This window comes from Tenrec ecaudatus, chromosome 18 (assembly GCF_050624435.1).
Source record: "Tenrec ecaudatus isolate mTenEca1 chromosome 18, mTenEca1.hap1, whole genome shotgun sequence".
Classification (NCBI taxonomy): domain Eukaryota; kingdom Metazoa; phylum Chordata; class Mammalia; order Afrosoricida; family Tenrecidae; genus Tenrec; species Tenrec ecaudatus.
In genome coordinates this window covers 2,876,185-2,904,128 of record NC_134547.1, presented here as the reverse complement: position 1 = coordinate 2,904,128, position 27,944 = coordinate 2,876,185, and the positions used below count along the sequence as shown (strand labels likewise).

General features: G+C 54.1%; 1 protein-coding gene and 1 non-coding gene across 3 annotated transcripts; both read left to right on the top strand.

Annotated features, from left to right (window-relative positions):
• The first annotated feature begins 105 nt into the window (after nucleotides 1-105).
• On the top strand, nucleotides 106-27,944 carry SSC5D (scavenger receptor cysteine rich family member with 5 domains). Of its 2 annotated transcripts, none has more exons than XM_075536812.1 (14): nucleotides 106-295; nucleotides 644-670; nucleotides 878-1,234; nucleotides 1,846-1,962; nucleotides 2,110-2,229; nucleotides 2,455-2,763; nucleotides 3,085-3,402; nucleotides 4,128-4,277; nucleotides 8,606-8,923; nucleotides 14,408-15,016; nucleotides 15,111-15,425; nucleotides 15,661-15,828; nucleotides 25,962-26,117; nucleotides 26,441-27,944. In XM_075536812.1, the coding sequence occupies exons 1-14, from the start codon at nucleotides 271-273 to the stop codon at nucleotides 27,784-27,786; spliced, it is 4,335 nt and encodes a 1,444-aa protein (XP_075392927.1). In that variant the 5' UTR covers nucleotides 106-270; the 3' UTR covers nucleotides 27,787-27,944. The 2 variants fall into 2 exon arrangements, with proteins under 2 accessions (XP_075392927.1, XP_075392928.1); XM_075536813.1 differs by having other exon boundaries at nucleotides 107-295; nucleotides 926-1,234.
• LOC142432807 (U4 spliceosomal RNA) lies at nucleotides 12,034-12,174 on the top strand. The gene has a single exon (XR_012780916.1). It is a non-coding gene; the product is annotated as a U4 spliceosomal RNA (small nuclear RNA).

The following is a 27,944-nucleotide window of genomic DNA, read 5'->3' as shown; positions in this document are numbered from 1 at the left end:
GGTGTTTGCAGCTTGTAGCCTGGACACCCTCCCTCCCTCCTCTCCAGCCCGCCCCACCAGCCAGTCACCCCCCTCCTCCCCACACCCCAGCCGCTGCGTCCAGCCCCTTCCCTGCCCCCCTGCTGTCCCCTGCCGCCTCCTCGAAGCCTCTCTCTCCCTTCTGGAAGAACATCCAGCCCCTGCCTGCTCCTCCCAGGCCCAGGGTGCCGGCCTCCGGAGGCTGCCGCCTCCTCTGCCCCTTTCACCCCGTCCCTGCCAGGCCTCTCCAACATGAGGGTCCTGGCCTGCCTCCTCGGTGAGTGACCCGTCCTCCTGGGGGACCCAGGGCTCCCATGTCCCTTCCCTCTGACCCTTTCATCATCAAGTGCAGGGGTCAAACTTCCTTCAGACCTGGAGGACCCTCTTCTGCCTGGCCTCCCTCTCCTGGACCTGACTTGGGTGGGGGCCATCTGGCCATGTGACCCTGAGCTATGCTCCTAGACACAGAGGCCCTGACCTGCCTGCGTCCTCAGCACTGGGTTTCTGGGTCTGTGGCCTGAGCTCCTCTGTGTGTGTGTATGCGTGCGTGTGTGTGTGTCAGGGTGTTCCCGACATTCAGAAAGGACTCCCCTGACTCTGCCCCACCCACCACCCCTCCTTGCAGCTGCTTTGTTGGGGAGCCAGGCCATTGGTAAGTCCATACACTCCCCATCAGCCTCAACAAACTCCAAACCTGCCCTGCCCCTGAGACTCCCCCACCCCACCACCACCACCCCATCCTCCCATGCGATCTGGTCTACCTCCTGGTAACCAATGCCCCTACCTCAGTGCCCGGGTGTCTGGGGCCCCAGTGGCCAGCTGACCTTGCAATTGATCCGCTGCCCTCATCCTGCCCCAGGGCTTCCAGGTGCCCCTCCCCAAGGTCAGAATTTCCCTCCATCTCCAGAGCGTCTGCGCCTGGCCGATGGCCCCCATGGGTGCGCTGGCCGGCTGGAGGTGTGGCACGCGGGGCGCTGGGGGACGGTGTGTGATGACGGCTGGGACCTGCGGGACGCCGCGGTGGCCTGCCGGGAGCTGGGCTGCGGGGGGGCGCTGGCCTCCCCTGGAGGCGCCTTCTTTGGGGAAGGCACTGGGCCTGTGTGGCTCAGCGAGCTGGCCTGCCGGGGCAGCGAGGGACAGCTGAGCCTGTGCCCCCATCGTGGTTGGAAAGCCCACATCTGCTCTCACGAGGAGGATGCAGGCGTGGTGTGTGCAGGTGAGGGCTCCCTGGTTTGGGGGTGGTGTGTGCAGGTGAGGGGTCCCTGGATTGGGGGTGGTGTGTGCAAGTGATGGGTCCCTGGACTGGGGGTGGTGTGTGCAGGTGTGTTCAGTTTGGGGTCGCTGGACCTGGGGTGGTCTATGCAGGTGAGGGGTCCCTGGATCAGCGGTGCTGTGTACAGGTGATGGGTCTCTGGACTGGGGGTGGTGTGTGCAGGTGAGGGGTCCCTAGACCTGGGTGGTGTGCAGGTGATGGGTCTCTGGACTGGGGGTGGTGTGTACAGGTGAGGGGTCCCTAGACCTGGGTGGTGTGTGCAGGTGATGGGTCTGTGGACCGGGGGTGGTGTGTGCAGGTAAGGGGTCCCTGGTCCCCTGTTTGGGGGGCCTAGCCCTTCATCCTTCAGAGATGACCCAGGGACCCGAGTGCTCCACTCCGAGAACTCTTAGGGTCCAGGCGTCTAGACCTCCCACCTTTAAGTCCCTGAAAAGAAAAGCCACTGCCTCCCTTGAGAGTACCCCACCTCACCCCCAGTAATCACTAGGACCAGGTACAGGGCATCCCAGCTCTCTTTGCTGCCCCTGCCCTCACAGTGACTTCTCTCTCTGCAGGCCAGCGGGTGGCAGTGAATTCCAGGGAGGAGCTATCTCCCCACGCGGAGGGGGGCCTGTGGCAGGGGCTGTCCCGGGAGGTCGTCCAGGGCTCTGAGCCACCCCCTGCCACTCCTGGTGAGCCCCAGGACCCAAGTTCTGTGACCTCACTGTGGGTGGTCTCTTCCCAGTTTGGTCAGGGGGAGCGGGGCTCCTTGTTCCTCGCTGAGTCTCCAGGCAGATGGAAGGTTGAGCACATGACCCCCTGTCTGTCTTTCTCGCCAGCCCCCCGCCGGGCAGGAAACCCCCAGACCAACAGTGGGTCCCGAAAGAAGAATCCTCGGCCACCCAAGCAAGCCAAATCCACCAGGGCACCAGTGCTGACCACCGGGGCAGCCCGCCAAGGTGGGTCCCTACCATCCCCACCTTCAAACTTGACACCTGGGGAATCCCAAATCCCCCCCCCCTGTGCACCTTGGGGATTCAGGAAATCTGTTCCTGACCCCCCAGGCCCCTCACTCACCCCCTGACCCCATTCCTGTCCCCCTGACCCATCCCTGACCCCCAGAGCCTTCCCCACCCTTCTCATTCTGTCAGGCGCCCCACTGTCCCCCTTTCCTCCACCCCCAGAGCGGCTGCGTCTTGTCTCTGGCCCCCACACCTGCGCTGGCCGGCTGGAGGTGTGGCACGCAGGACGCTGGGGGACGGTGTGTGATGACGGCTGGGACCTGCGGGACGCCACGGTGGCCTGCCGGGAGCTGGGCTGCGGGGGGGCGCTGGCCGCCCCTGGAGGTGCCCGGTTTGGCCCAGGCTCAGGGCCCGTGTGGATGGATGACGTCGGCTGTGGGGGCGGAGAGCAGGCCCTCCGTGACTGTCCCCGAAGCCCCTGGGGTCGAAGCAACTGTGACCACAGCGAGGACGCTGGTCTGGTCTGCACAGGTTGGACTGGGCGGAGCCCTGGAGAAGCCCCAGCTCCCCCTCCCCCTCCACCAAGATGCCACCCTAGCCCCCCTCCCCCTCCACCAAGATGCATAGTTGGCCCGTAGGGCCCAGTTCTGCTTCTCCTCCTTGTGTCAGGGACCTCTCACATGCGGGTGACCCCTGGGGCTGGGGACCCCTCCCTGGGAGGTAAGAACTTGTGCGATGGAGGAAGAAGCCGGGCCCCAGTTGCAAAGGTTGGGGGTGACCTTGGGGACCCTGCACTCAGCCTCTCCACTCTCAATGGACGGCGGCTGTCTCTGCCTCCCTCCCGGTGTCCAGGCCCGGCTCCCCGGCTGCGCCTGGCCGATGGCCCCCACGGCTGCGCCGGCCGGCTGGAGGTGTGGCACGCGGGGCGCTGGGGGACGGTGTGCGACGACGCCTGGGACCTGCGCGACGCCGCGGTGGCCTGCCGGGAGCTGGGCTGCGGGGCCGCGCTGGCCGCCCCCGGGGGCGCCTTTTTCGGGGAGGGCTCCGGACCCATCCTCCTGGACGACCTTCGGTGCCGAGGCAACGAGTCCGCCTTGAGATTGTGCCCCTCGAGGGCCTGGGGCCAGCACGACTGTCACCACCGGGAGGACGCGGGGGCCGTGTGTGACGGTGAGGCCCAGGGGCGCGGCCGGACCCGGGTTTCCCCCTCCGCTGCTCCACGCGCTGCTCACGGGGTCGCTGCGCCCTACACCCGGCTGTGGACGGGACATCCCCTCCTATTGGGGCTCAGCGTTTACAAGAATACAGCCCCATCCTAGAACAGGCCCCCCTGCCCGCTCTGGGACCAAAGATGGGGTGGCACTCACCAGGGCCAAGCCCTGGTGGCACTGTGGTTAAAGCGCTCCCATCTGATCCGATCCACACTGAGCCAATGCTCCCAGGGAGAGGAGGGTGAGGGAGACCAGCTGTCTGCATCTGCAAAGATATGCTGCCTGGGAACCCCCATGGGGTCATTCTGCTTCGTCCCCTAGATGAACGGAAAACCCCTCTTGGTGCCCACTCAGCTACAAGGACTCTGTCCTCTCAGGCCCACTTCCTGTCACCCCAGAGTCCTCCCCAACCCCCATAAGCCCATTGTCTCTTCTGTGGACTCCACCAGCCCCCCCACCCTCCCCTCTCCTCTCCTCCACCCTAGCCCATCCATCCCCTCCTCTTCACCATCCCCACTGGCTCCTTCCAAGTCAGGGAGGTGGGAGGCTCTCCAGCTGCCCAGGGACTCCCTGAGCCTGTGCAGCTGAGAAATTAGGAGGGGGAGCCACCGGGCCGATGAAGGACAGAGGGGCCTAAGATGGCAGCACAGGAATGGGCGCAGTGGTGATGGCCTCTTGTCCCAGGCATGCCCCTTGGATACGTCCCCCCAACGCCCCTCAAAGAGGACGGCAACATCTCAACCTCCAGGCCTCCGGCCCCCACCTCCTGGACAGCCAGCATCTCATTGCCGCCAGCCTCCCCGACGGCCCCTCTGGAGCCCGGGCCAGCAGCAGGTAAGCGTCCGAGCGCACCTTGTCCTCCTTCCTACTGACCCCCGTCCCCATGCAGGTTCCTCGTTGCTCAGAGCGTGTCCGAGGGGGCCGGCTCACAAAGAAGCAGGGCCCAGTGCTGGGAAGGGCCCGTCTATCAGCCAGAGACCATTGGAAAGTGGATGTTGGCAGAGCTGTTTCCTGGGGTTAAAATGCAACACGGGAGCATTTGGTCTCTCTTCTGACCCCCTTTAAAGCTGTCTGTTTCTTAAAAAGAAAAAATATTTCCTGCTTTCTTTTCAACTGAGGTTTTTGGTTTTTTTTGGTCACGGTTGGTTTCTCAGTTGTTTGTGGTTTTGTATGGTTCTCTGCATGGGAACGCCAGGAGAAGTAAACCATAGAGCAGCGGTTCTCAACCTTCCTCACGCCCCGGCCCTTTCAGACAGGTCCTCACGTGGTGCTGACCCCCAACCATAAAATGATTTTCGCTGCTACTTCATCACTGTCATTTTGCTAAGGGGATGAATCTGGTGAGCCCTGTGAAAGGGTTGTTATACACCGCCCCCCCAGGGGCCGCGACCCACAGATTGAGAACCGCTGCTATGGAGGCAGTAACTGGATTCCTAAAGACCTAGGGGCATGGCAGGGGACTTGGGGACCGGTGGGGGGAATGGGGAGCTAGGGACATTGAGGAGGAGGAGGAGGAGGAAGGTGTTCTGAAGTGGACAGCAGTGAGGATTGTGCAGCTTTTCTGAAGACGCATCTGGGAGGTCAGACGATGCCGCGGGCGACCTCTTTAGCATGTTAGAAAGCCAGGGTGTTCATCCGAGGCCTGGGGTGCGCCTGGCACAAGCCAGGGGAGTTTTCAGTCACCCCCTCCCCGCCCATGCATGTGCAGAGGGAGGCTGACTCAGGAAAACCGAAGGAGGATGGATACATTTGAATGGTGATGCTGGAGAGGAATGTTGAAAGGACCAGGGACCGCTGGAAGGACAAACACCTCTGGCTGGGAAAAAGAACAGCCAGCATGCTCCTCAGAGGCAAGGACAGCAAGGGTGTATCTCACATACTTTAGGCAGGTTGTCGGGAGAGACCCGTCCCTGGAGAAGGAAGGTCCTGCTTGGTAGAGCAGAGGGGCAGCAAAGAAGACGAGGGCCCTCGACAAGAAGGATGGACACATGGGCGTCACAATGGGCTCAGGCACAGGAACCATTGTGGAGGTGGCCCAGGTCCAGGTGGTGCTTTGCTCTGTTGCGCACAGGGTCCCGATGGGTAGGAATTGACTCTCTGGCACCTAGCAACCGCGACAGGGTCTTTTGACCCTTTGAAACCCGCGCCATGCCCCCTGTGCCTAGGGAAAGGCCCAATCAGTGCTCACGGTCCCCAAGGAGAAGGAGGGACAGGTGAGGGGATGTCTGGATGAACGAATGCAGGAGGTGAAGGGAAAACGGAAGACAAGGTGGATGGATAGAGAGAAGGCTATATTTGTGTACTGTGTCAGTCCAGGTAGATAGAGAAACAAATCCAGGGAGACTCATATGCGTGTAAGAAAGAGCTTTATATCAGAGAGTAATTGCATATTAAGAAAATATCCCAGCCCAGTCCAGATCAAGTCCATCAGTCCGATATTAGCCCATATGTGTGATACCAATCTAGAAATTCCTTTTCACACTCCTACAACACATGCAATGACGCTGAATGCAGGGAGGTCACAGGTCAGTGGGTAGAAAGTCTTGTGGATCCAGTGGCAGTGGAAGCATCTCAGTGTTGGCGTGGGTCTCCATGTGGCCCCTCTGGCTCCAGGTCTCTGGCTGCCATCAGCGTAGCTCCATGTGACTTGTCAGCAGGAATGTCTTGCAAGGAGAGAGTGTCTGGCCTCCAGTGAGCTGTTTTTTTCCAGGTGTCTCCAAATGAGGTCATCAAGCTGCGATCTGATTGACAGGCTAAACTCCACCCTTTCACTCATAATGGTCTCAAGTTGACACTGTATTATGTAACTACCACATATACCAATCTTCATAATGTATAGTAGGGAAAAAAAGAGATAGAAAATACTCAAATGTCCATCAATGGATACATGGATAAACAACACGATATAATGGACCACATTCTCTCCTCACTTATCAACTATTTCCTTATCCAATATTTCTTCTTTAGGACGGGAGTTTTAAAAAATCCCATTTTTCATGTCCATGACACATGTCTGGCAGTCACAAATGCCAAGAGCTGGGGCGAGGGGGACCGCTGGCCGCGATGGGTAAGGCCTGGGTATCAACTCGGCTGGGCCGTGAGTCTCAGTGGCTTGGTGGCTCTGTAATGATGCCATCATGCTCCACTTTGTGACCTGCTGTGGTCACTCTCCATTTTCACATCATGCTGCTCTTTCGCTAAACGGCGTGGTCTTTGCAGCCTTGCCATCCTGCTAGGTAAGAAGAGGGTATGCTATGCAGCCTCAAGAGAAATGAAGTCTCTGGTACATGCTGTGCTGCGGATGAGCCTTAGAAACATTGTGCTAGGTGAAGCGCACTGGACACAGGAGACCGGGGATTGTACAGCCTCACTTCATTTTAACTGTCCAGATGAGGCGTGGTCGGGACATCTGGTGTCAACTTGAGACTTGAGAGTGAAGGGGGTGGAGGTTAGCCTGTCAATCAGGTCGCAGCTTGATGACCTCATTTGAAAGCGCCAAAGAGATAAAGAGTTCACTGGAGGCGGGACACCCGCTCTTTCCCTGCAAGACGTTCCTGTTGACCAGCCACATGGAGCTGTGCTAGAGCCATGGAGCTGGAGGAGGCACGTGGAGACCCCACGCCAGCGCAGAGATGCTTCCACCGCCACTGGATCCACACGACTTTCCACCCACTGGCCTGCGATCTTCCTGCATTGCATGTGTTTCGTGAGTCAGAAGAGGGATTTATAGATTGGTATCGGACATAGGGGCTAATATCAGATGTATGGACTTGATCTGGACTGGGCTGGGATGTTTTTGGAATATTCAATTGCTCGTGTGTATAAACCTCTTTCTCATACACATGTGAGTCTCCCTGGATTTGTTTATCTAGTCTACCCGGACTCACACAGGAAGCAAATTCATAGAGACAGCAAGTAGATTTGTAGTCACCAGGGCCTGGGGTGGAGAGAGAAAAGAGCAGGAAGTTCTTGCTTAAGAAAGACTGAGTTTCAGTTTGGGATGGGGGAATTTCAATTTGGGATGGGGGAACTTTCGGGAACCAGATAGTGGTGGCTGCACCATCATGGTGGATGCCGTCCCTCTTGTTGAGTTGTACAATTGACAAGGGTTAAAACAATCATAATTTTTTGGGTTATGTCAGGGACGGTCAAAAAGCCTCGGTCAAGCCCATCCACACATGCATTTGCTGCAAACAAAATGTGCCTAAACCTGTGTCTGTGATCAGTCGGCTGCTGCAGTCCAGTTGTCTCAGTAATATACTTGTCTTGAACTTATTAGTTTAGCTAGATAGCTGGATAGATAGATAAATAGATAGATAGATAGATAGATAGATAGATAGATAGATAGATGATTGATAGATAGATAGATAGTCCAATTGAAACAGTGGTTTGCAAGGGGGAACTGGTGGGCCAGCTCAAGTCAAGGCTCAGACAGCCATGGTGATTTCCATAAGGGAAATAGTCATAGATTCTCCTCCGAAGATGCAGGATGATGATGGAGGCTTCTTGTGGCTGTTACATGCTGTGAGTGGAGCCTAACCCTCAGCTACCCTGCACCCAACAGGAGGACCCCTGCCCGGTCCCAGGCCTCCCTCACCCTAGTTCTTAAGTTGGAGCTCCATGGGCGCAACGACCGTGTCCACCCTTCTTGTCGAAGGTCTTCCTCGCTTTCGCCGTCCCTCCACGGTGCCAACGTGCTGTCCTTCTCCAGGGATGGGTCTCTTCCTGACAACACGTCCAAAGGACGTGGGACGCAGCCTCGCCATCCTGGCCTCTCACGAGCGCTCTGGCCGGACGTCTTCCCAGACGGACGTGTGTGTCCTCTGAGTGGCCCATGGTACCGTCCACACTCTTTGTCGTCACGGCAGTGCCGGCGCGCCAATCCTCCTTTGATCTCAGGCAATCCATGTCCGACGTCCACATGCCTGGGGAGTTGGGAAGACCACCTTGAGGCAGGTATCGACCTACATAAGGGATGCCTTCCGAAAGAAAACCACGTCCTGTTTTCAGACTCCGTGAAAGGAAGGCATCCACAATGTCACCATCATTCTTTTGACATCGCCTCACCAATAATTTTTGTTATCATCTTCAAATGCATCAGAGTCAGAGGGCGACTTTCCAATGACTCCCCTGATTCCGTCTCTGGTTTTCTCCCGCCCCAGGGTCACCCCACTTGCGCCTGGTGGCTGGACCCAGCAGGTGCTCGGGACGGCTGGAGGTCTGGCACGCCGGACGATGGGGCACGGTGTGTGACGACAGTTGGGACCTTCGGGACGCCAACGTGGTCTGCCGGGAGCTGGGCTGCGGAGGGGCCCAGCGACCCGATCCCCCGGCAGGTCGCTTCGGCTGGGGCTCGGGCCCCATCTGGCTGGATGACGTGGCCTGTGTGGGGACGGAGGCTTCATTCTCCGCCTGTCCTGCCACTCCCTGGGGGAAGCACAACTGCGCTCACAATGAGGACGTCGGTGTCATCTGTACTGGTGAGCGGGACCCCTGGTGGACGGGTGGGAGCCCACCTTGCCATAGGGCGTCTGACTGGACGCCTGCCACCCTCCTGCTCCGTGCTGGGCACTTCTAAGCACGAGACCACACTGCAGCCTCACCGTGAGTCTAGGTGGGTGGACAGGGACGTTCTGTCCGTTTTAAGGATGAGGAAACTGATGCTCACAGAGGGTCAGGAGCTTGTCCAAGGTCATAGGACAGGTAAGAGGCAGAGTCCTGAAGCGAGTGGGAGAAAAATGTGGAACAAAACTCAAACTCATAAGGGAGACCAGACTCTCAGGATAACCGATCCCAAGGAGAAAACAACGGGGCTGACGGCTCGGGGTGGGGGTGGGGGGACATGTCATGGGAAGGGGGCGGGGGAAGGAAAAGGGGAGCCAACAAACCCAGGGACAAGGGAATAATAAGAGATCTAAAATCGATGGCGAGGAGAGTGTAGAGTGTCTGATAGGGTTGGATCAAGTGCAATATAGCCAAGAGAAAGTGCTGAGAGTCGAATGAAGGTCAAACATGATAGCAGGACAGGAGGAAAGCAAAAAGAAATAGAGTAAAGAATTAAGAGACACAAGATATTCATAGAGGTATAATTATAGGCATATGCATATGTAACTATATGTGCATGCCTATATTTAATGTTAAGTATTAAGGTAGCAGACGGGCATTGGGTCTCTACTCTAGTCCTCCCTCAATGCAAGAACACTTTGATGTAATAACCTGGCAGTCTGTGATGCTCACCTTCCCAATAAGATAGCTGGAGTCAAAATGGGTGCATAAGCAAATGTGGTGGAGAAAGCTGATGGTGCCCGGCTATCAAAAGATACAGCATCTGGGGTCTTAAAGGCTTATAGTTAAACAAGCGGCCATCTAGCAGGGAAGCAACAAAGCCCACATGGAAGAAGCACACCAGCCTGTGTGATCACGAGGTGTGACTGGGAATAGGTATCAGGAATAAGAAGACCCAAAACAAATAATCATATCGATGCAAATGATGGGGGCTGGAGTGGAAACCCAAAGCCCATCTGTAGAAAATTGGACATTCCTTCATCGAAGGACCACAAAGAAAGAACAAGACAACTAGGAGGCAGCATAGCACAGACGAAACACCCAACATTCCTCTAGTTCTTTAATGCTTCCTCCCCCACTATCATGATCTTACAAATCCAGCTAGACTGGAGCATGCACACAGGTAAAGAAAAGAGCTCTCGACACACAGAATCCAGGACAGTTAAACCCCTCAGGAACAGTAATGGGAGTAGCAATACCACTAGGGTAGAGAGAAGGTGAGGGGAGATGGGGGAGAAACAGGGAACCGACTACAATGATCAAGGTATAACTCCCCCCTCCCTTCCCAAGGGGACAAACAGCAGTAATGTGGGTGAGGGAGACAGCAGGAGGTATAAGATATGAAAATTATAATAATTTACAATTTATCAAGGGGTTACAAGGGTGGGAGGGGGGAGAGGAGCTGATACCAAGGGCTCAAACAGAAAGAAAAAATTTTGAAAATGATGATGGCAACATATGCACAAATGTGCTTGATACAATGGACGTGTGGATTGTTTTTGTTTGTTTTTAATCATTTTATAAAGGGATCATCCAACTCTTGTCACAGTCCATACATACATCAATCGTGCACATTTGTACATTCATTGCCTTCATCATTCTCAAAACATTTGCTCTCCACTTAAGTTCCTGGCATCAGGTCCTCATTTTTCCCCTCCTCCCTGCTCCCCCCTCCCTCACGGACCCTTGATAATTTAAAATTTTTTATTTTGTCATATCTTGCCCTGTCTGATGTCTCCCTTCACCCCAGGAAGGAGATCACATGCAGATACTTTTAATCAGTTCCCCCTTTCCCACCCACCCTCCCTCTATCCTCTCAGTATCACCACTCACACCACTGGCCCTGAAGGGATCATCCTCCCTGGATTCCCTGTGTTTCTAGTTCCTATCTGTACTAGTGTACATCCTCTGGTCTAGCCAGATTTGTAAGGTAGAATTCAGATCATGATAGTGGGGGAGGAAGAAGCATTTAGGATCTAGAGGAAAGTTATATGTTTCATTGTTGCTACATCACACCCTGACTGGCTCTTCTCCTCCCCAAGACCCTTCTGTAAGGGGATGTCCAGTGGCCTACAAATGGGCTTTGGGTCTCCACTCTGCACTACCCCCTCACTCACTATGGTAAGATTTTTTGTTCTGATGATGCCTGATACCTGATCCTTTCAACACCTCATGATCACACAGGCTGGTGTGCTTCTTCCATGTGGGCTTTGTTGCTTCTGAGCTAGATGGCTGCTTGTTCACCTTCAAGCCTTTAAGACACCAGATGCTATATTTTTTTATAGCCGGGCACCATCAGCTTTCTTCACCACATTTGCTTATGCACCCGCTTTGTCTTGCAACAATCTTTTTTGATGATGATGATGATGTGTGTGTGAGAGAGAGAGAATTGGGTGGGGGGGAGGTGTTCGCATTTCAGACCATGAACTCTGCATGCAGTAGTTCAAACCGTTCTTCACCCCTGTCCTCTCCGGGATTCTGTCCATCCCCTCCCGATTTCTCTTATGGGACTCCATCCTTCCCCTTCACGCAAGTCCATCCCTGTCGACCTGCCAGCCTGGACACAGCAACCCTTGTTGAGGACAAAGGACCCGGATGGCACAGGGTCAAGCGCTCAGGTGCTAATGGACAGGTTGGCGGTTCAAACCCGCCCGGTGACCCTGTGGGAGGAAAGACCTGTCAATCTGCTCCCGGACATATGGGTCCTGGGAAACCTATGGGGCAGTTCTACTCTGTCACCTGGGGTTGCTGAGAATTGGGTGGACGTGATGGCACCCCAACAGCATGGGCAACAGCGGGCAGGCATGGAGATAAGAGCTGGGTTCCCTGCACGGCTCTGGCCTTCAAGATTTTTTTTTATTAAAAGATCATTATATTGGGAGCTCTTACCACTCTTACAAAAATCCTTCCACCAACTGTATCAAGCACATGTGTACATATACCATATGTATTCACGTATAAGACAAGCCGAATATCAGCCGAGGTGCCTAATCTTACCACAAAAACTGCATTAAAAACTGTGCCGAGCTTTGTGCCCTGGCAATATCGTAGCCAGTGAGGTTTATCTGAGGCACGATTGTTGCTCATTGAACACTTTCCCCAACACCCCGCCGTGACGACTTGAAATATACTCGGCATTGGCAATTTTTGACGGTCTCTACGGAGACTGAGCAAGAAAAAGAAGAAAAATTTTTTTAAGGGCTGAAAAACCCCTTGGCTTATCCTCAAGTATTCACGGTATGTTGCCACCATTGTTTTCTAAACATTTTCTTCCTGTTGAGCCCTCGGTATCAGCAACTCTTTCTTCCCTCCCGACCCCCTGCCACCCTCCGTGACCCCTTCATAGATGATAGCTGATAATACTTTTCATCTCTCACACTGACCGCTCTCTCCCTCCCCCCCCCCCCCCCCCCCCCCGTCGTTTCTGTTGTCCATCCCCCTGGGGGAGGGGCGCGGTTATGCGTCGCTCTTCCTCCTCTCCTCCCCCCACCCTCCCGGTATCACTGCTCCCTTTCCTGTTCCTGGATTCCGTGTGTTGTGAGTTCATCTTTTATCTGGACCTGTGCACGAGCTCTGGTCTAGACTGCAGTAAGCGGCAGGGTTACAGAGTCATGATAGTGGGGGGGGGGGGGTGAGGAAGCTGCAAGAGATATATTGCGTGTTTCATCAGTGCTACACTGCACCCTGGCTGACTCCTCTCTTCCCTGTGACCCTTCCGTGAGGGGATGTCCCATTGCCTACAGGTGGGTTTGAGGAGCTCACAGCTCTTTGAGGCAAAGAGATGTAGGAGGAACTGGTTGGAAATGCGAATGCCGGGTCATCCTTTGGGGAACCCCTGTGGGGCTCGGGGATGCACCAGAAGGACCCATGGGACCCAGAGAAGATGCTAAGGATGTGGATTAAAATCAGCAGAGGGAGGAGATGAAGCTGGACTCAGGAACTACCAGGCCTGACCTCCCACCCAGCGGCCCTCCCCGGGGAGCTGTACAGATGGCTCTGACTTCTCCCAGCAAGGACGTGGGACAACACAGAGCCTTGCCAACCGTGGATGCTCCCCCCTCAAGCCTGGATGTCCAGGGGCAGTCCCACCCTGTCTGACAGGGTTGATGTGACCCACAATCCACTCAGTGGCAGTGCGCAGTCTCCAGGGAAGCAGGCTCCCACATCTTTCTTCTCCAGAGTGGCTGGTAGGGTGGCCACTGGGTCCCTAACCACTGTGCAGCCCGTAGTACTGGATGGGAGGGAAACCGTTGAAGATTAAAAAAAAAAAAAAAAAAGGCGTTTCGCGGCATTTTCAGTGAAGGTTTACACGCTCATCGGTTTCCATGTAATGAAGGTGGTGCAGACCGTCCAGTGACGTTGGCTACTCTCTTCCTGACACACGGACAGACGCTTTCACGATACCCGTTCTGGTTGTTCCATTTCCATTTCTCTAGTCTCCCAGCCCCCTTTTCCATGGCTCACCTTTGTTTTAATGTCACCGTTGACTCTACGGTCTTGGAGGGATGACTCCGGGGTAATCCTCCTCATTTTGGGAGCCCATCTGTTATTTAGTCAAAAAGTGACGCCAGGGGATGTCTCCTTTGGTCCGAGGTTTAAAGATTCCCCCAGGACAATCGTTTCAGGGAATCCTCGGGTCTTAATGAGTCCAGGATGTCTTTTGTGGTTGTGGATAAGACTGGGAGATCGAGTCCACCCGCTTCTCTCATTCTGTCAGAATCCATCGAAGGCGGCCTGAGCAGCGTGGTGGTGGACGGTGGTAGCTGGGCACCATCTAGTTCTTTCGGCCTCCGGGTAAATGAGGCAATGGTTCGGGAGATAAACTATGAGTCCCGCGGGCTAGTTTCTTCTTTGAGGATTTTTTGGTTTTTGGTTCCTTTGTTCGGTTTTGCTCCAGACAAGTAAGAGCCTGTTAGTTGTACCTTCGACGGCTGTTCTGCAGAAGAGTTTTAAGCTGGGAAGTCATCTCTCCGGTCCCTCCTGCCGGGAATGTCCCTCTGGTGGTTGATGAGAACTGGAAGGAGAGAAACTGAAAGTAGGGAAAACATGAGGAAGGCACAGGAAGTGAGGTCCCGACTCAAGGGGGAGGGGGGCAGATGGAGAGCTAGGGTTGAATGCAGGGGTGGGGGGCAAAGGAGAGCTCAGCATGATGTAGATTCTAAGTGCCCAGAAGGTCGGGCATTGGTGTCTGGGTTTGGCTTGTTCCAGCATGCCTGAGGTATCTGGATATATTTGTGATGAACGAATGGAAGAATGGAGACAGCAATCCATGAGTGGGAATACCGGGAGGTGGCCTGAAGCAGGATATGGAGAGACAAGGAGGAGCCTGGATGAGAGGCCTTCTCATCACGGTGTCTGCCACCTTGTTTTCCCTCTCTCTTTCCCACCCCGCCTTCTAGGGACCCCCGGCCTGGACTCCATCTCAGATCCATTCAGCTGGAGTTGGATCCCCGAACTAGGTCGAGATCGGGATGCATGGCTCCCAGGGGAGCTGGCCACCAAGCCCCCTGCCAGGTTCACCACTAGTGCTTCTCAGAGAGTAACCACAAAGGCCCCACGGAAAATGCCCAAGAGTACTAAGAAGTGGGTGACTAAAAACGCCAAGAGACCAACCACTCCATCTCCACGGATGCCAACCACTAAACCTTCCAGGGCCCTGGGCACCTCAAGTCCCCCTGAAGTGACCTCATGGGCCGCCACAACCCAGACCACCGACATCTCCCAAAGACCACCCTCTGAGTTTACCACGAGGCTGAGCACGGAGGCCCCCAGCAGACTGACCTCACATCCCACTGAGACCCTTACGCCCCAGGCTTCCCGGGAAGCAACTTCTGAGGCCATGGCCGTGCCGGTCACTCAGGGACCCCATGAACTGACCTCAGAGGCTGGCATCAAGCAGATCCCTCAGGCCTCGGTGGAGCCGTCCTCTGAGATCCCAGCGGAGGGATCACCACAGCCCTGGACCGAGGTCTCCCCCTCCCCCATGGACACTGTCCCCAGGGAAGCAGGTGAGAGCGATAGGGGCATGACGGTGAGTGGGGAGTGAAGACAAAGGGAGGGTGACCCCTCCCGATCTGAGAGGGGTGTATCTTTTACTGGCAGGCCCCTTCTGGGTTCGTCTGGCCGACGGGCCTAACCGGTGCGCTGGCCGGCTGGAAGTGTGGCACGCCGGACGTTGGGGGACTGTGTGTGACGACAACTGGGACCTGCGGGATGCCACCGTGGCCTGCTGGGAACTTGGCTGTGGAAGGGTCCGGGCCCGAGTGGGCAAGACTCACTATGGCCCAGGGACTGGGCCCATCTGGTTGGACGATGTGGCCTGCAAGGGCACTGAGGCATCGCTGAGCGACTGCCCCGCCCGCGCGTGGGGGCGCCACAACTGTGACCACGAAGAAGACGTGGGGATCATGTGCACTGGTAGGGCGGGCAGCGGGCACGGTGGCAAGGGGTCATCAGAGGGCGGTGCTTGGGCAGGAGAGATCATCCTGGTGGGAGACAACAGTCTCGGTATGTGTTGTGGTGTGTGTGTGTGAAGGGGGAAGATTGAGTGAGCCCATGAATCCCCATCCCCACCACACACAAAGGGAGAAGCAATAGCAAGGGCTTCCGAGGCCAATGATGGGGCTCAGCCCTTCACCCTGTCCCTCCCCAGGATACACAGATGAGGAAGATTATCCTCCCTGGACCTGGGACCCCACCTCAGGAGAAGACTTGGCCAAAAGGACCGTCGCTGCTAAGGCGCCCAGACAAACTGTCGCCTGGAGCACCACCAGGAGCCCTGAGGTTGCTGCTGCAGCAACGAGCCACCTTCCTGACACAAGTGAGGAGCAGGGCCGGGGGGTGGGGGGGAAGAGGGGGGCTTCAGAGACTGGTCCTCTGCTGGGCTTCCGGGAAAGCCCTTCTGATTCTATGGCCTTGACCCTGACACTGTCCCCCAGGGCCCCGAAGAGAAAATGACCACCGGTCCCCCAAGAGCTCTGGTGGGGGTAGTGGTTACATATTGGTAACTGCCACGGTTTGAGAGGGTTTCTACTCTCACCAGGAGTAGCAAGCAGCCTTGGAAACCCAAAGCAGCCATTGCAGTCTGGGCTGTAGGGTCAACGGGGGTCAGGATGTGCTCGATGGAAATGAGTTTGGGTTCGCTTGCTTTTGTTTTATTATTATCATCATTATTTTAATCATTTTATTGGGGGCTCTTATAGCATTCCATACATCAATCGTATCAAGCATACCTGTACATAGGTTGCCAACATCATTTCTAAAACACGTTCTACTTGAGCCCTTGGTATCAGCGCCTCTTTTGTCCCTTCCCTCCCACCCTTGTGACTCCTTGATCAATTATTTATTGTTATTATTGTTACGTATCTTACACTGTCCATTGTCTCACTTCAACCACATTTCTGTTATTCATCCTCTTCCGGGGGACTATATATCCAACCTTGTGTTGGGCTCCTCCTTTCTCCCCCTTCCCTGCCCTGGACCACGCCCCCTACGCTCATGAGATCGCTACTCCCATTATTGTTCCTAAGGGGTTACCTGTCCTGAATTCCATGTGTCCAGAGCTCTCATCTGTACCAATGTGTGTTCTCCGGTCTAGCCGGGTTTATAAGGTAGAACTGAGTCATGGTAGTGGGGAGTTGGAGGAAGAAGCATTCGGGAACTAGAGCATGATGTGCGTTCTGTCGGTGCTAGACTGCACCTTGGTTGAATCGTCCCTTCCTGATAACCCTTCTGTGGGGGAATATCCACTTGTCTACATTAAGTGACCAGGAGCGCCAAATCTCCACCCAATGAAATACACAATCGCTGACATCAAGTTGATTCTCTCTCCCCCCCCCCTCTTTCATTATCAATTTCAGTTTCGTCACTCAGTTTCTACCACCATCTTGTTTTTTCTTCAGTCTTCTCTATCCACCATTTTTTATTTTTACTTTTTTTTAGGTTTTAGCACCTTAAAAAAAATCGTTTTATTGGGGGCTCATGCAGCTCTTATCACAATCCATACATACATCAATTGTGTAAAGCACATCTGTGCATTCATTGCCCTCTTCATTCTCAAAACCCTTTTTAAAAAAAAACCTTTGGTCCCTCACGAGCTCTCTCCTTTCTCGCTATCTCTCTTTTCTGCCTCTCCCTGTGTCTTTTCCGTCTCCTTTGGGGTCTGTTTCTACGTTCTTGTTCTTGTTCTCACCCTCACCTCTCCCAGGTCTCCAGGTCACCCTCTGACACGTCCTGGCTCTCGCCGACCTTCCGGGTCTCTGCGTCCGCCCGCAGCCTTCATCCTTCTCGGCCTGTCTCTGCTCCCTCTTCCTGGCCTTCGGCACTTTCCCGCCTCTTCCTCACACTCAGCACAGGTGAGCGAGGTAGAAGTGACCTACAGGGGCAGGGCCAGGAATGGAGGGGTGGGCGGGGTCAAGCGTTAGTCTGCCTGGAGCTTTGTGATGCCCCTGGTGAGCGCACCTCTGATTGGCCAGGAGCCCCCTTGTCTGCGGACAAAGCTAAGCGAACACACCTAGGTCCCTTCTGTCCCTCAGGAACCTGCCTTGCGATGGTAGAAGAAAAGGCAAGAGCAGACCCGCTCAAGTGTCATGAAGTGTGTGTGTGTGTGTGTGTGTGTCGATGGCACAGTGTGACGTTGTGAGTTAAGGCTCAGCATGCCCGCTGTGCAGAATGGGAAACTCCTTGTTCATGGATGTGCTGCTTTCCATAGCTGTGATTTCCAAAACGTTTGGGCTGCGGAGCTCTGCCACCCAGTCCCAGGGCACCCTCTGGTGGCGGAAACGTCCATAAGCTGCGCCTGGACACTGGACACTAAGGTGAAGGAAGGTACAAGGTCCCCACTGGTCAGTAAGTCCAAAGAGAGAGAGAGAATACTAACTGAACTCAACGTAACATCACAAACGGTGCTAGAGGACTAGAAAGAAGGTCACACGTGCAACCGCAAGACTAACCATCAGATTCTCACCCGCAAGTACATTGAGCCAATGACTCTACCTCTTGGTTTTGGTTTTGTTTTTTTGCAAACAACCCCCCTTAAAAAATCATTTTATTGGGGACTCATACACTCTTATCACAATCCATACACACATCCATGGTGTCAGGTACATTTGTACATTTGTGGCCATCATCCTCAAAACATTTGCTTTCTGCTTGCGCCTCAGTATCAGCTCCTCATTTTCTCTCTCCCTCCCCGCTCCCCTCTCCCTCATGAACCCTTTACGATGTATAAATTATTATTTTGTCATATCTTACACTGTCTGACGTCTCCCTTCACCCACTTTTCTGTTGTCCTTCCCCCAGGGAGGAGATTATATGCAGCTAATTGGTTCCCCCTTCCCAACTCACCCTCCCTCCACCCTCCCGGTATCGCCACTCTCACCACTGGTCCTGAAGGGATCATCTGTCCTGGATTCCCTGTGTTTCCAGTTCCTGTCTGTACCAGTGTATATTCTCTGGTCTAGCTGGATTTGTCAGGTAGAATTGGGATAGTGATAGTGGTGGGGGTGGAGGAAGCATTTAGGAACTGGAGGAAAGTTGTATGTTTCATCGTTGCTACACTGCACCCTGACTGGCTCGTCTCCTCCCTGAGACCCTTCTGTAAGGGGGTATACAGTTGCCTATAGAGATGGGTCTTGGGTCCCCAATCTGTGCTCTCCCCTCATTGACAATGATACGATTTTTTGTTCTTTGATGCCTGCTACCTGGTCCCTTCGACACCTCGTGATCACACAGGCTGGTGTGCTTCTTCCATGTGGGCTTTGTGCAAACGACCCCTTTGCACCTCAGTTTCTTGCTCTGAGGAAAATCCTAACGGGGTGTCAGAATTGTAGGGAAAGGCGGGGCGCACTCACTCCGTGACAGGCAGCACATTTCTCGCTGCCATTGGCGGGGCTGCTAGCGTCAGCAGCCAGGTGCGCTTGCTTATTAGTTGCTGTAAAACTCTGTACGCCGGGAGGGGCTTTCAAAACGTCCCTGGAAAACCGGAATGAAACGTGAATGGGCGTTCCCCCGGAGGCTTTCTGAAGTCCCCAGACAGCACTGTGGCTGCCAAGTCAACGTCTGTGACATGTGCCATTTGGCTGTGCCGGTGATGGCGTTGTGCGTTCGTCGTTGCAAATCTTGGCTAGATTTCCCACGGCTGTAAGCAGGAACCGATGGTTCCAGAATCAGTGGCTGCCCTTTGCCCCTACTCCTTTGCCTCTGGTAACCATAGCTCTTGAGCCAAGTTGATTGTTTGTCACAGACACCCTACCGGGCAGAGTAGAATTACCCGAGCAGGGTTTCCCTGGCTGTCACCTTTAAAGAAGGTGACTGCCTCATCTTTCTCCCGAGAGGCAGCTGCTGGGTTTGAACAGCCCACTTGTGGCTGGTTAACAGCCGAGCCTTGAACTCCCGCACCACCAAGACCCCTCTAATAAAAGTGTGCATTTGACTAGTCTAGCTATTTGATCTGAATGAGATCATACAGTGTCTGTACCTTTTGTAACTACCTGTGTTGAGCAGGGTTCTCTAGAGAAACAAAACCAGGACACGTGTGAGTCTATCTATCTATCTATCTATCTATCTATCTATCTATCTATCTATCTATCTACCTATCTACCTATCTATCTATCTATCTATGACAGGTTTTGCTATAGTTTATTGTGCCAGCCTGGCTGATAAACACAAGTAAGGTTAACTGAAGGGCAGAGGGATAAATGGATTGCTTGTTCTGTGCCTCAGTTTAAAGGGGTACACTACCTGTGGGATGCCTAGCCTGTGGACTGTGTCGCTGTAAGTTGAGGTCCCTTTAAGCCCACACGATTGGAATGTTCACCTCTGGAGCTGGGGACTGACAGTTGATGACAGTTGGGGACCTGTCTTGCTGTTTGCTGCCTAGGTATAAATAGCCCAGCTCTCTCTACAGAAGAAAACTGGTACCTGGCAGCTCTCAAAACTTTAAGGACTGCTAGTGTCTCACTGCTTTATAATTTAACTGTTAATTTCTTGTATTATCTATCTGTATATTATTTAATGGTTTATTTCTTGAATTATATATCTATCCTTATAAATATATTTATATATAATTACTAGCAATCTGGTTTGTCTCTCTAGAGAACCCTGTCCAATACAGGTTTATACAGCGATGAGGAATATATCAGCTAATCAGTCCATGCAGCAGTACAGAGGGCTCAGTTCAACTCACTTTTGTGGAAGAGTTAATAGACTGAAAGGCCTGCACCTCACAGAGGAGGCTTCTGTCCAAGGTTGAGGAAGCAGACAGCAGAGTCTTCCCTCAGGCAAGACAGGCAGAGTCTGCCGGAACGACAGCAGACAGCAGGGCAAGTCAGCAACAGTCAGTAGCTCCCAGGCTTAGCGAGACAGGTCCTGATTGGATCTGAAACTCAAGTACAGCGACAGGATCCACCAACCTCAAGCTCAAGCGATGTCCACACCAGCTGCGTGGCAAAGCGGGTGTCAAGGCTCAAGCTTGAGAGACGCAATCTGTGGGTTGGCTTAGCCCACAGGTCGTGCAGCAAACAGTTGAGGCAGAGAACTAGCTACAGCAGCAGCACGCTGGTCTGATCACCAGGGTCCAAGAGAGACAGGGGCGGACCTGGCAGAGCCAGTAATCTCTTTACCCTCCAATCAAACTGTGACCTGATTAATCTCCGCCCACATGTTCTGATTCGACAGGTTGGCACAATAAACCTAACGATCACACTACCGCTCACATTGTGGATGGGGGGACAGGCAGAGATGAGGCTCAGAGATGATTAACTTCAATTTAGGAGCCACGATTGGAATCCCGTTTTAGATTATTCCACACACCGGTTGCACATTCCAAATTCGTGGGCCTTTGTTATCTTAGCTTCTGAAAATCCGGATGGATCCCACCCACCCATCAACCAACCAACCCACCCGCGGGACAGAACCTACTGCGTAAGAAGCAATTAAGTGGCCAACGCAATCCTTCCAAGAGATCATGCCATGCTATTTACATCTCATTTCTATTGTATTAGGTATTAAACGATTCGAGGCACACAGGAGGCTGTGTAGAGAGTAGGTTCCAACTCATGGGGGCCGGGGGCACAAGAGGACAAAGCACCGCACCACCCCCACAACCGCTGTTGTGCTCGAGCCCATTGGGACAGCCACTGTGTCACTCCGTCTCTGCTCTGCTGACCTTAGCGTTGACCAGGCAGGACGGCCTTCTCCGGCCCAGGGACCGCTCTCTCCGAACCACATGTCCAAAGCGCTTGAGATGAAGGCTCACCGTCCTTGCTTAGAAAGAGCATTCTGGCTGGAGGCTGGACTTGTCTCTTTCTTTCAGTCATTTCATCGGGAGCTCTTGGATCAAGCGTCAGTGTGCAATTTGCCACCTCTATCCGCTTCCAAGCATCATCTTTCTTCTGGAACGCTTTGATATCCACTCCCCTTTATACCCTTCCTCCCCTCCCCTCCCCCCTGGGAGTCCTTAATACACACACACACACACACACGCACACACGTTTGCCGTGCCTTACACCATCCAATGAATGTATCCATTCATCTACAATTCTGTTATCCGTTCCCCTCCAGTGGGGTTATGCAGTCATCATTGCTGTCAGCGCTCCCTTTCGTTCTAGGCTGTACTTTCCCACAACAAATCTATGTGTTCACCTGGCAGTGCACAGTACTGTCAATGTTCTTGGCCGGCATCGTCATGCAAGAGCACCAGTGCTTGTGTCGGCGCCCTTACTCCTGGTCCAACGTTCGCGCGCTTACGCTGAGACGGAAACTGCCCCGGAAGTGACACCCTTGGGCTTCGTGGGTCGAATGAGGTCTGGTGTCGTTCTTTTATGCGATGCGATGCCTATTTGACTTCTTGACTTGCCGTTTCCCCGAGCGCCGACTGCGAGCCGAGCCAAACGAAATCCTTGCCCACTTCCATCTTTTCTCCATCCATCATGCTGTTGCCTGTGGGTGCAGACATGAAGGCTTTGCTTCCTGCGCCTTGAGTCGGGGGCCACTCTGAGAGCTGCCGCCCTTAATCTCCATCCGCCAGGACTTCAGGCCCCTGACACTGGGAGCAAGCCAGGCTGTGTCACATGCAAATATGACGTCAGTTTATACAAGGGGGGCTGAGCACTCGAGGAGCCTGGAACGGGGCAGTGTGGGGGTGAGGGCACGGGTTTCCTGGAAAGCCCCGCTCCCCGCTTGAATCTGAAGGAAGGCTGTGTAGACTGAAAGAGTTGTCAGCACGAGCTCTGGAGCCAGACTCTGTGGGTTCCAAGTGTGATTCCACAGGGATTAGAACAAGCTGGGTGACCTCAGGTCTCCCTCCAAAGAGCAAACTGTGTGTGGAATTGTTTAAAACCACAAACTGCGGGCTGTTGCCTACTGAAAATGAAAACCAGGCTGCAGGAGAGCAGGGAAAGGAATGCTTATTCACAGCACACAAGCCGGGGAGGCCACAGAGTCAGCTCCGATTGACAGGAACCCTGTCCAGGGAGCCCGGTGGTCCCTCGGGGTTTCCCAGGCTATACTCTTCCCCGAAGCGGACTGCCTCGCCTTTCTCCTGCGGAGTGGCTGCTGGATTCAAACCACCAACCTCTTCAGTGAGCAGCCAAGGGCTTTGGCCCTGCACCACCAGGCAAAATGTTACTTTGAGAAGTCAGGCAGGTGCCTTTGTCTCACGCTGTGGTGTTCTCGATCACCGTGTCGGCGCGGGCAAGTGGGACAGTGGCAAACAGAACAATGCAGACGCGCTGACGCCTGGGGATGACAGTGCCTACAAAGAAAGTTACCAAATGCTCACTGATCTAGCATTTTAATGACTACCAACCAAAGCCCCTGTCAGCCACGCGCTCCCAGAATGAAGAACAGATCAGCGTTGGGAGAAGTCCGGCCAGAATGGAGACTTGTTCTTCGACCTTTGGGCGTGTTGTCGGGAGGGACCAGCCCCTGGAGAAGGACATCGCGCTTGGGAAATCAAGGGTCCGTGATGAAGGAGATGATCCTCCATGAGAGAGGTTGGCACAGCGCTGCCCCCGTGGCCCCACGCATAGCAGTGACAGTAAGGAAGATGCGGGGCCGGGCAGTGTTCCCTCCTTTTGTGCGTGAGCTGGCTGCGTGGTGGAACGGACTCAACCGCCCCGCAAGACACCAACCAATTTGGGAAAGCTTCGTAGAGGAGCTGGTGTGGTGAGCACAGGCCGACATGAAGAGGGACAGTATTCTCAGAGGAACAAAAGACAAACACGCACCCTCAGAGACATGAGAGAACGGCCCCTGGGGGCCTCCGAGCAGGTACCTGCACAGGAGAAGAGAGCTTCACCTTTCTCCCGCGGGATGGCTGGTGGATCCGAACTGCTGATCTGTGGTTCTCCGCCCAACTAGTGACCACTGTGTCACCAGGGCTGTTCCTAAGCAAAGGCCAGGAGGAAATGTGCATTGCTGGTCCAGGGCTTCGCGAGTCTCGTCTGCTAGCCCTTTAGCCCTGGACGGGATCTGTACTCGTTTTCTATGACGGTCACGACAGACTCCCACAAACAGTGGCCTCACTATAGAACCCGTATCCGTCGCTTTCAGGCCGATTCTGACCCACGGCACCTCCAAGTGGGTCACGAAGAATTGTGCTCCCCTGGCATTTTCAGTGGATGCTTTTTTAGTTGTAGATCACCAGGCCTTTCTTCCTAGCTTGTCTTAGCTGGAAGCTTCGTATACAATTATACAGACACATACACACACACACGTGTTATACGTGTGAGTATACATATTTCTCATTTTAAAACCCTTTATTGTGATTTGAGTGCATGCTAACAGCACAACGGGCTTCCAGTCAACAATCCATACACAGGTTGATCTGTGACATTGATCGCAATTCCCACAGTGCAATAGTACTCTCTGCACTTCCTTGGGGGGGGGGGGCGGTTTCCCATTTCCGGTCATTCTTCTTGCCTCTCCTTTCCTGTGTTCTGCGCTTTCTCCCTGGGTGAAGGTTGATCTTTGGATTGAGGATGGCTGATTAGTCTGAGGAGCGGGTACCCTTTGGAGTTACTGTCCACCCTGGTGACCTGTCTAGTGTTGGGCTGAAGGTTGAGCCATGCTGGTTGGTGTCCAGTGTGTGTGTGCGTGTGTGTGTGTGTGTGTGTGTAACCAAATTGATGTTCAGAGTTTTCTTTCGTTTATTAGTTGGGATTCAGTACATATATCCTATCACTCTGTATTTCAACCATGTCAAGTAGAATTGTATAATTGCTACCACAATCTGTTTCCAGACATTCTTTTTCTGCCTTTTGTTTTAATTTTTTTTCAAACATTCTTTTTCTACATGGACTTCTTGACATCACCTCCCTTTTACCACCCTCTCCCCACCACTGTTACCCTCCCACCTCCCCCAAAGTCCCTTATTTTGCTTGCTACTCCTGTAGGGTCATCAATCCTGAGTTTCATATGCTGAATTGGAAAAGCATATAGATTTAATAGAAAATGGTTGTCATATGGAGATTACCCAAGAATATTCATAAAAACAACAACAACATCATTCTATTCCATTACAGAAGCCTTTCAAACTGTTCATTCAGAAAGAGGTGAAGGCTCTCTGGTGGTACAGCAGTTAAGCACTGGGCTGGTCACCTAGAGACTGACCCCCAGGAGAGGAAGTTCTGGCCACTTGCTCCTATAAAGATTCCCGCCAGGAAAACCCGATGGGGCAGTTCCACTCTGTCGCACAGAGTCGCCGTCAGTCAAAATGGGCTCCCCGAGGCCCGTCCACAACCCTGCGTACTGTACTTATCAGGAGACTATTCCTATTTGATCCTACCTGTTGGCCATTCTCAACAGCCGCCACTGTCTCTGTGGGCCAGAGGAAACCTGCCTCGAACAGCGGAAGGGCCAGAAGGCGCCAACGTACAGCGATAATATATAAAGATGATAGTAAAATTATCAAGGATTAGAAAGATGGGAGAGGGGGGGAAATGAGGAGCTGATACCAAGGGCTCAAGTAGAAAGCAAAGGTTTTGAGAATGATGATGGCAACACACATACAAATGTGCTGGACACAATGGATTGTGACAAGAATTGTATGAGCCCCCAATAAAATGATTTTTAAAAAAGAAAGACAAGAGAGAGAGTAACAAAGAAGTGAGACACATTTTATAGTCGCATGCTCACCTCAGCTCCTCTTGATGGACCATGTGGAACTGGGAGAAGAGACAGAGCCTTTAGTTACTGGGATATTTATAGGTAGCCATAAGACATGCATATTCAGTAGTTACATGTGTCACAAGGTGGGTGGTATCTACATTAAGGTCCCTGAGCTCACAGGTGAGGAAACCTAATACCTGCATTGGGGGAAGGTACAGGGAGGTTGGGTATAGTGGTGGGGAGAGAGAGCAAAGAGATAATGTCTGCTTCTGTTGGGAGATAAAATCATGTGCTCACTTTAAGGCAACATAGGTGTTAAGAGGTGAATCTGTGGGGATGATATTTAAAGCAGGATCATGTACTTGGGCTTTAACTTACCAAAGCAGAGGCTTTATACCGTGGAATACCAGCTTTCCAGATACCTCTGTGATCAGTTAAGGAACATAGTCCTCATCCTAGTTCCCTCAGTGTTCTTTCCCACATCTATGGGTCTCCTAATCTTGCCTCTAGCTTTGTAGTCCAACCACCCTCATATTAACAGTCACAAGAGAGTACAGTTTACTTGTTCTTTCTGTCAAAAGTTACATTAAAAATAAGGATGGGTGTTTCAGGGACTTGAAAGAATAGTGTCCTTGTTCTTAATCTTGTTTGGTCACAGTTTCTATTCTTGGTAGACAAAAGCCTCTTGATTGGCGCTCCAAGGACACTGGAGAAGGCTGGGGGGATAGACCAGCGGGAGAGAGAGGGTTGCCTGCGCTGGGGCTGGGGTCCAATGGGAGCCCCCAAAAGGGTGGGGTTGAAGAGGACCCACCCTTCACATAAATCCTCTCTCTCTCTTTCAAGGTGACAAGGCAGATTATGAATTTTCCTGGACGTGGGACACATCTTCTAGAGGGGCCTTGGCCCAAGGGACCCCTACCACAGACCTATCTGGTCTCACTGGTACCACCAGGAGCCCAGGCGACCGAGTTCCCACTCCAAGGGTTCCAGGTAACACAGGTGAGCGATGTGATTGGACCGTGGGCCCCGACAAGGGTAAGGAGATGGGGTCCCAGCTGTCACCCTAGAAGGGCCTAATGGAAATGCACCCTCAAGCCCCTACGACCTCCCACGCGCTCCAAGGACACCAGGTGGCGCCTGGACACAGCGGAGGCGCCGGGGAGGGAGGGGCACTAGGGCCGCGTGAAGTCGCCCGGCGACCCGTGACGTCACGAGGCCCTGCGCTTTCCCATTGGCCGGTCCGCCCTGACGTCTCGGCTCCTCGGGGCGCGGGTGGGCGGGGCAGGCTGACCTCAGATCGTCTGCCCTGTCTCCTCCTGCAGGCTCCTTCGCGAAGAAGAAGCCATGGCCGGAGCGCCGACTGCGACCCACAGCGGTCAGGACGGCGCCCCCCACCCGTCCCCCAACTCCCCCTGCCTCCCCGGGGCCTCCAGGACCCCCGCTGACCCCTCACTCCACCCGCCAGGTGACCTCTGAGCCAACAGCTTCCAGGCGCGAAACCACCTCCTTCGTCCCTGACACTGCCCCGCCGACCCTTGACCCGGCCTCCTGGATGAGCCCTGACCCCTCCCCCACGCCTCCTAACCTTGCACTGTCCACTGCGGACTCCACTGTGGCTTCAGACCTCATCCCAGCGCCCTCACCCACCTCACCACCCACTCTTCCCACAGAGCCGACCTCTGACCCATCAGCACCTGCTGAGGTGACCAGCCAGCCGCGTCCCTCGGGGCAGACCCCCAAATCGCACACAACCCCGGGCTTGGACACAACCTCATACCTTGCCACCACCTCAGGATCGTCTGGGTCTCCAGACCCCTTCTCCACCCCTCACCCCCTCACCCCAACTCCTCACTCCACCCTGAGCCCTCCCCCCACCTCTCACCCTCCCCCCACCACTCCCAGGGCTGGCCCCACCATGACCCCCTCTCCCGCCACAACTTCTGACCCCATCACAAGCTCTGTGATCACCAAGTCCCTTCCAACCTCTTTGGGCACAGAGTTTCCCTGTACCACTCCAGCACGGGTGGTCAAGCCCACCCTGTCCCCCCAGTTGACCTCTACGGGGGCCATTCACCCCTCCACATTCCAGGTACAGAATCTTAGCCCCTCTCCAGCCTCAGTTTCCAGCCCCTTCAAGCCTCCTCCAACCCCAAGCAGGGACCCACTACCCACTGAAGACTTCAGACCACCTAGAAGCCAGAGTCCCATGCTAACTTCCCCACCTACACAGACCCCACTCTCAGCCTCTGGTACCACTGTGAGGCCTGACCCCAACCTCATGGCCCACCCCTGGGATCAGCCTCCCCCTGACAGCCTCTCGCTAGGATCTACCCCTGGTCACAGCCCAGACCCCCTTGGCCCATGTGTGGTCCCCACACCTCCTGTGAAGGTCATGGCTTGTGAGCCACCTGCTCTGGTGGAGCTGGTGGCCGCTGTGAGGGACGTGGGTGTCCAGCTGCAGCGGTTGACCCAGGTCCTCGAGCGAGACCAACAAGAGCGCCAGGCCTTGGGGCTAGGGCTGACCCAGCTGGTGGAGGCCACCAAGGATCTGGGTCAGCTAGGTGAGGCTGTGAAGAGACTGGCCGAGGTGGCCTGGGCCCCCAGCACATCCTCACCAACTACCACCACCCAAGAGGAGGAGGAGAGGCCCCTGAGGGGAGATGTGTGACTCTCTTGGATGGCAAGGCTTGATACCCACCATGCCATCCTTGACACTTACAACCCAAACCAACAAACACCAAAAACTCTAAATAAAAAGATGTCAGTGATGGATTCTGGGGGGGCTAGGAGAACCCTACATAGACTCACAAGAGTGATTTGATTTAT

Coding starts and splice junctions, on each gene's coding strand:
- SSC5D (XM_075536812.1), top strand. CDS start 271: ATGAGGGTCCTGGCCTGCCTCCTCG. Junction 2,764..3,084: donor CGCTGGTCTGGTCTGCACAG/GTTGGACTGGGC, acceptor CCCGGTGTCCAG/GCCCGGCTCCCCGGCTGCGC. Junction 15,017..15,110: donor CACTGTCCCCAGGGAAGCAG/GTGAGAGCGATA, acceptor TTTTACTGGCAG/GCCCCTTCTGGGTTCGTCTG.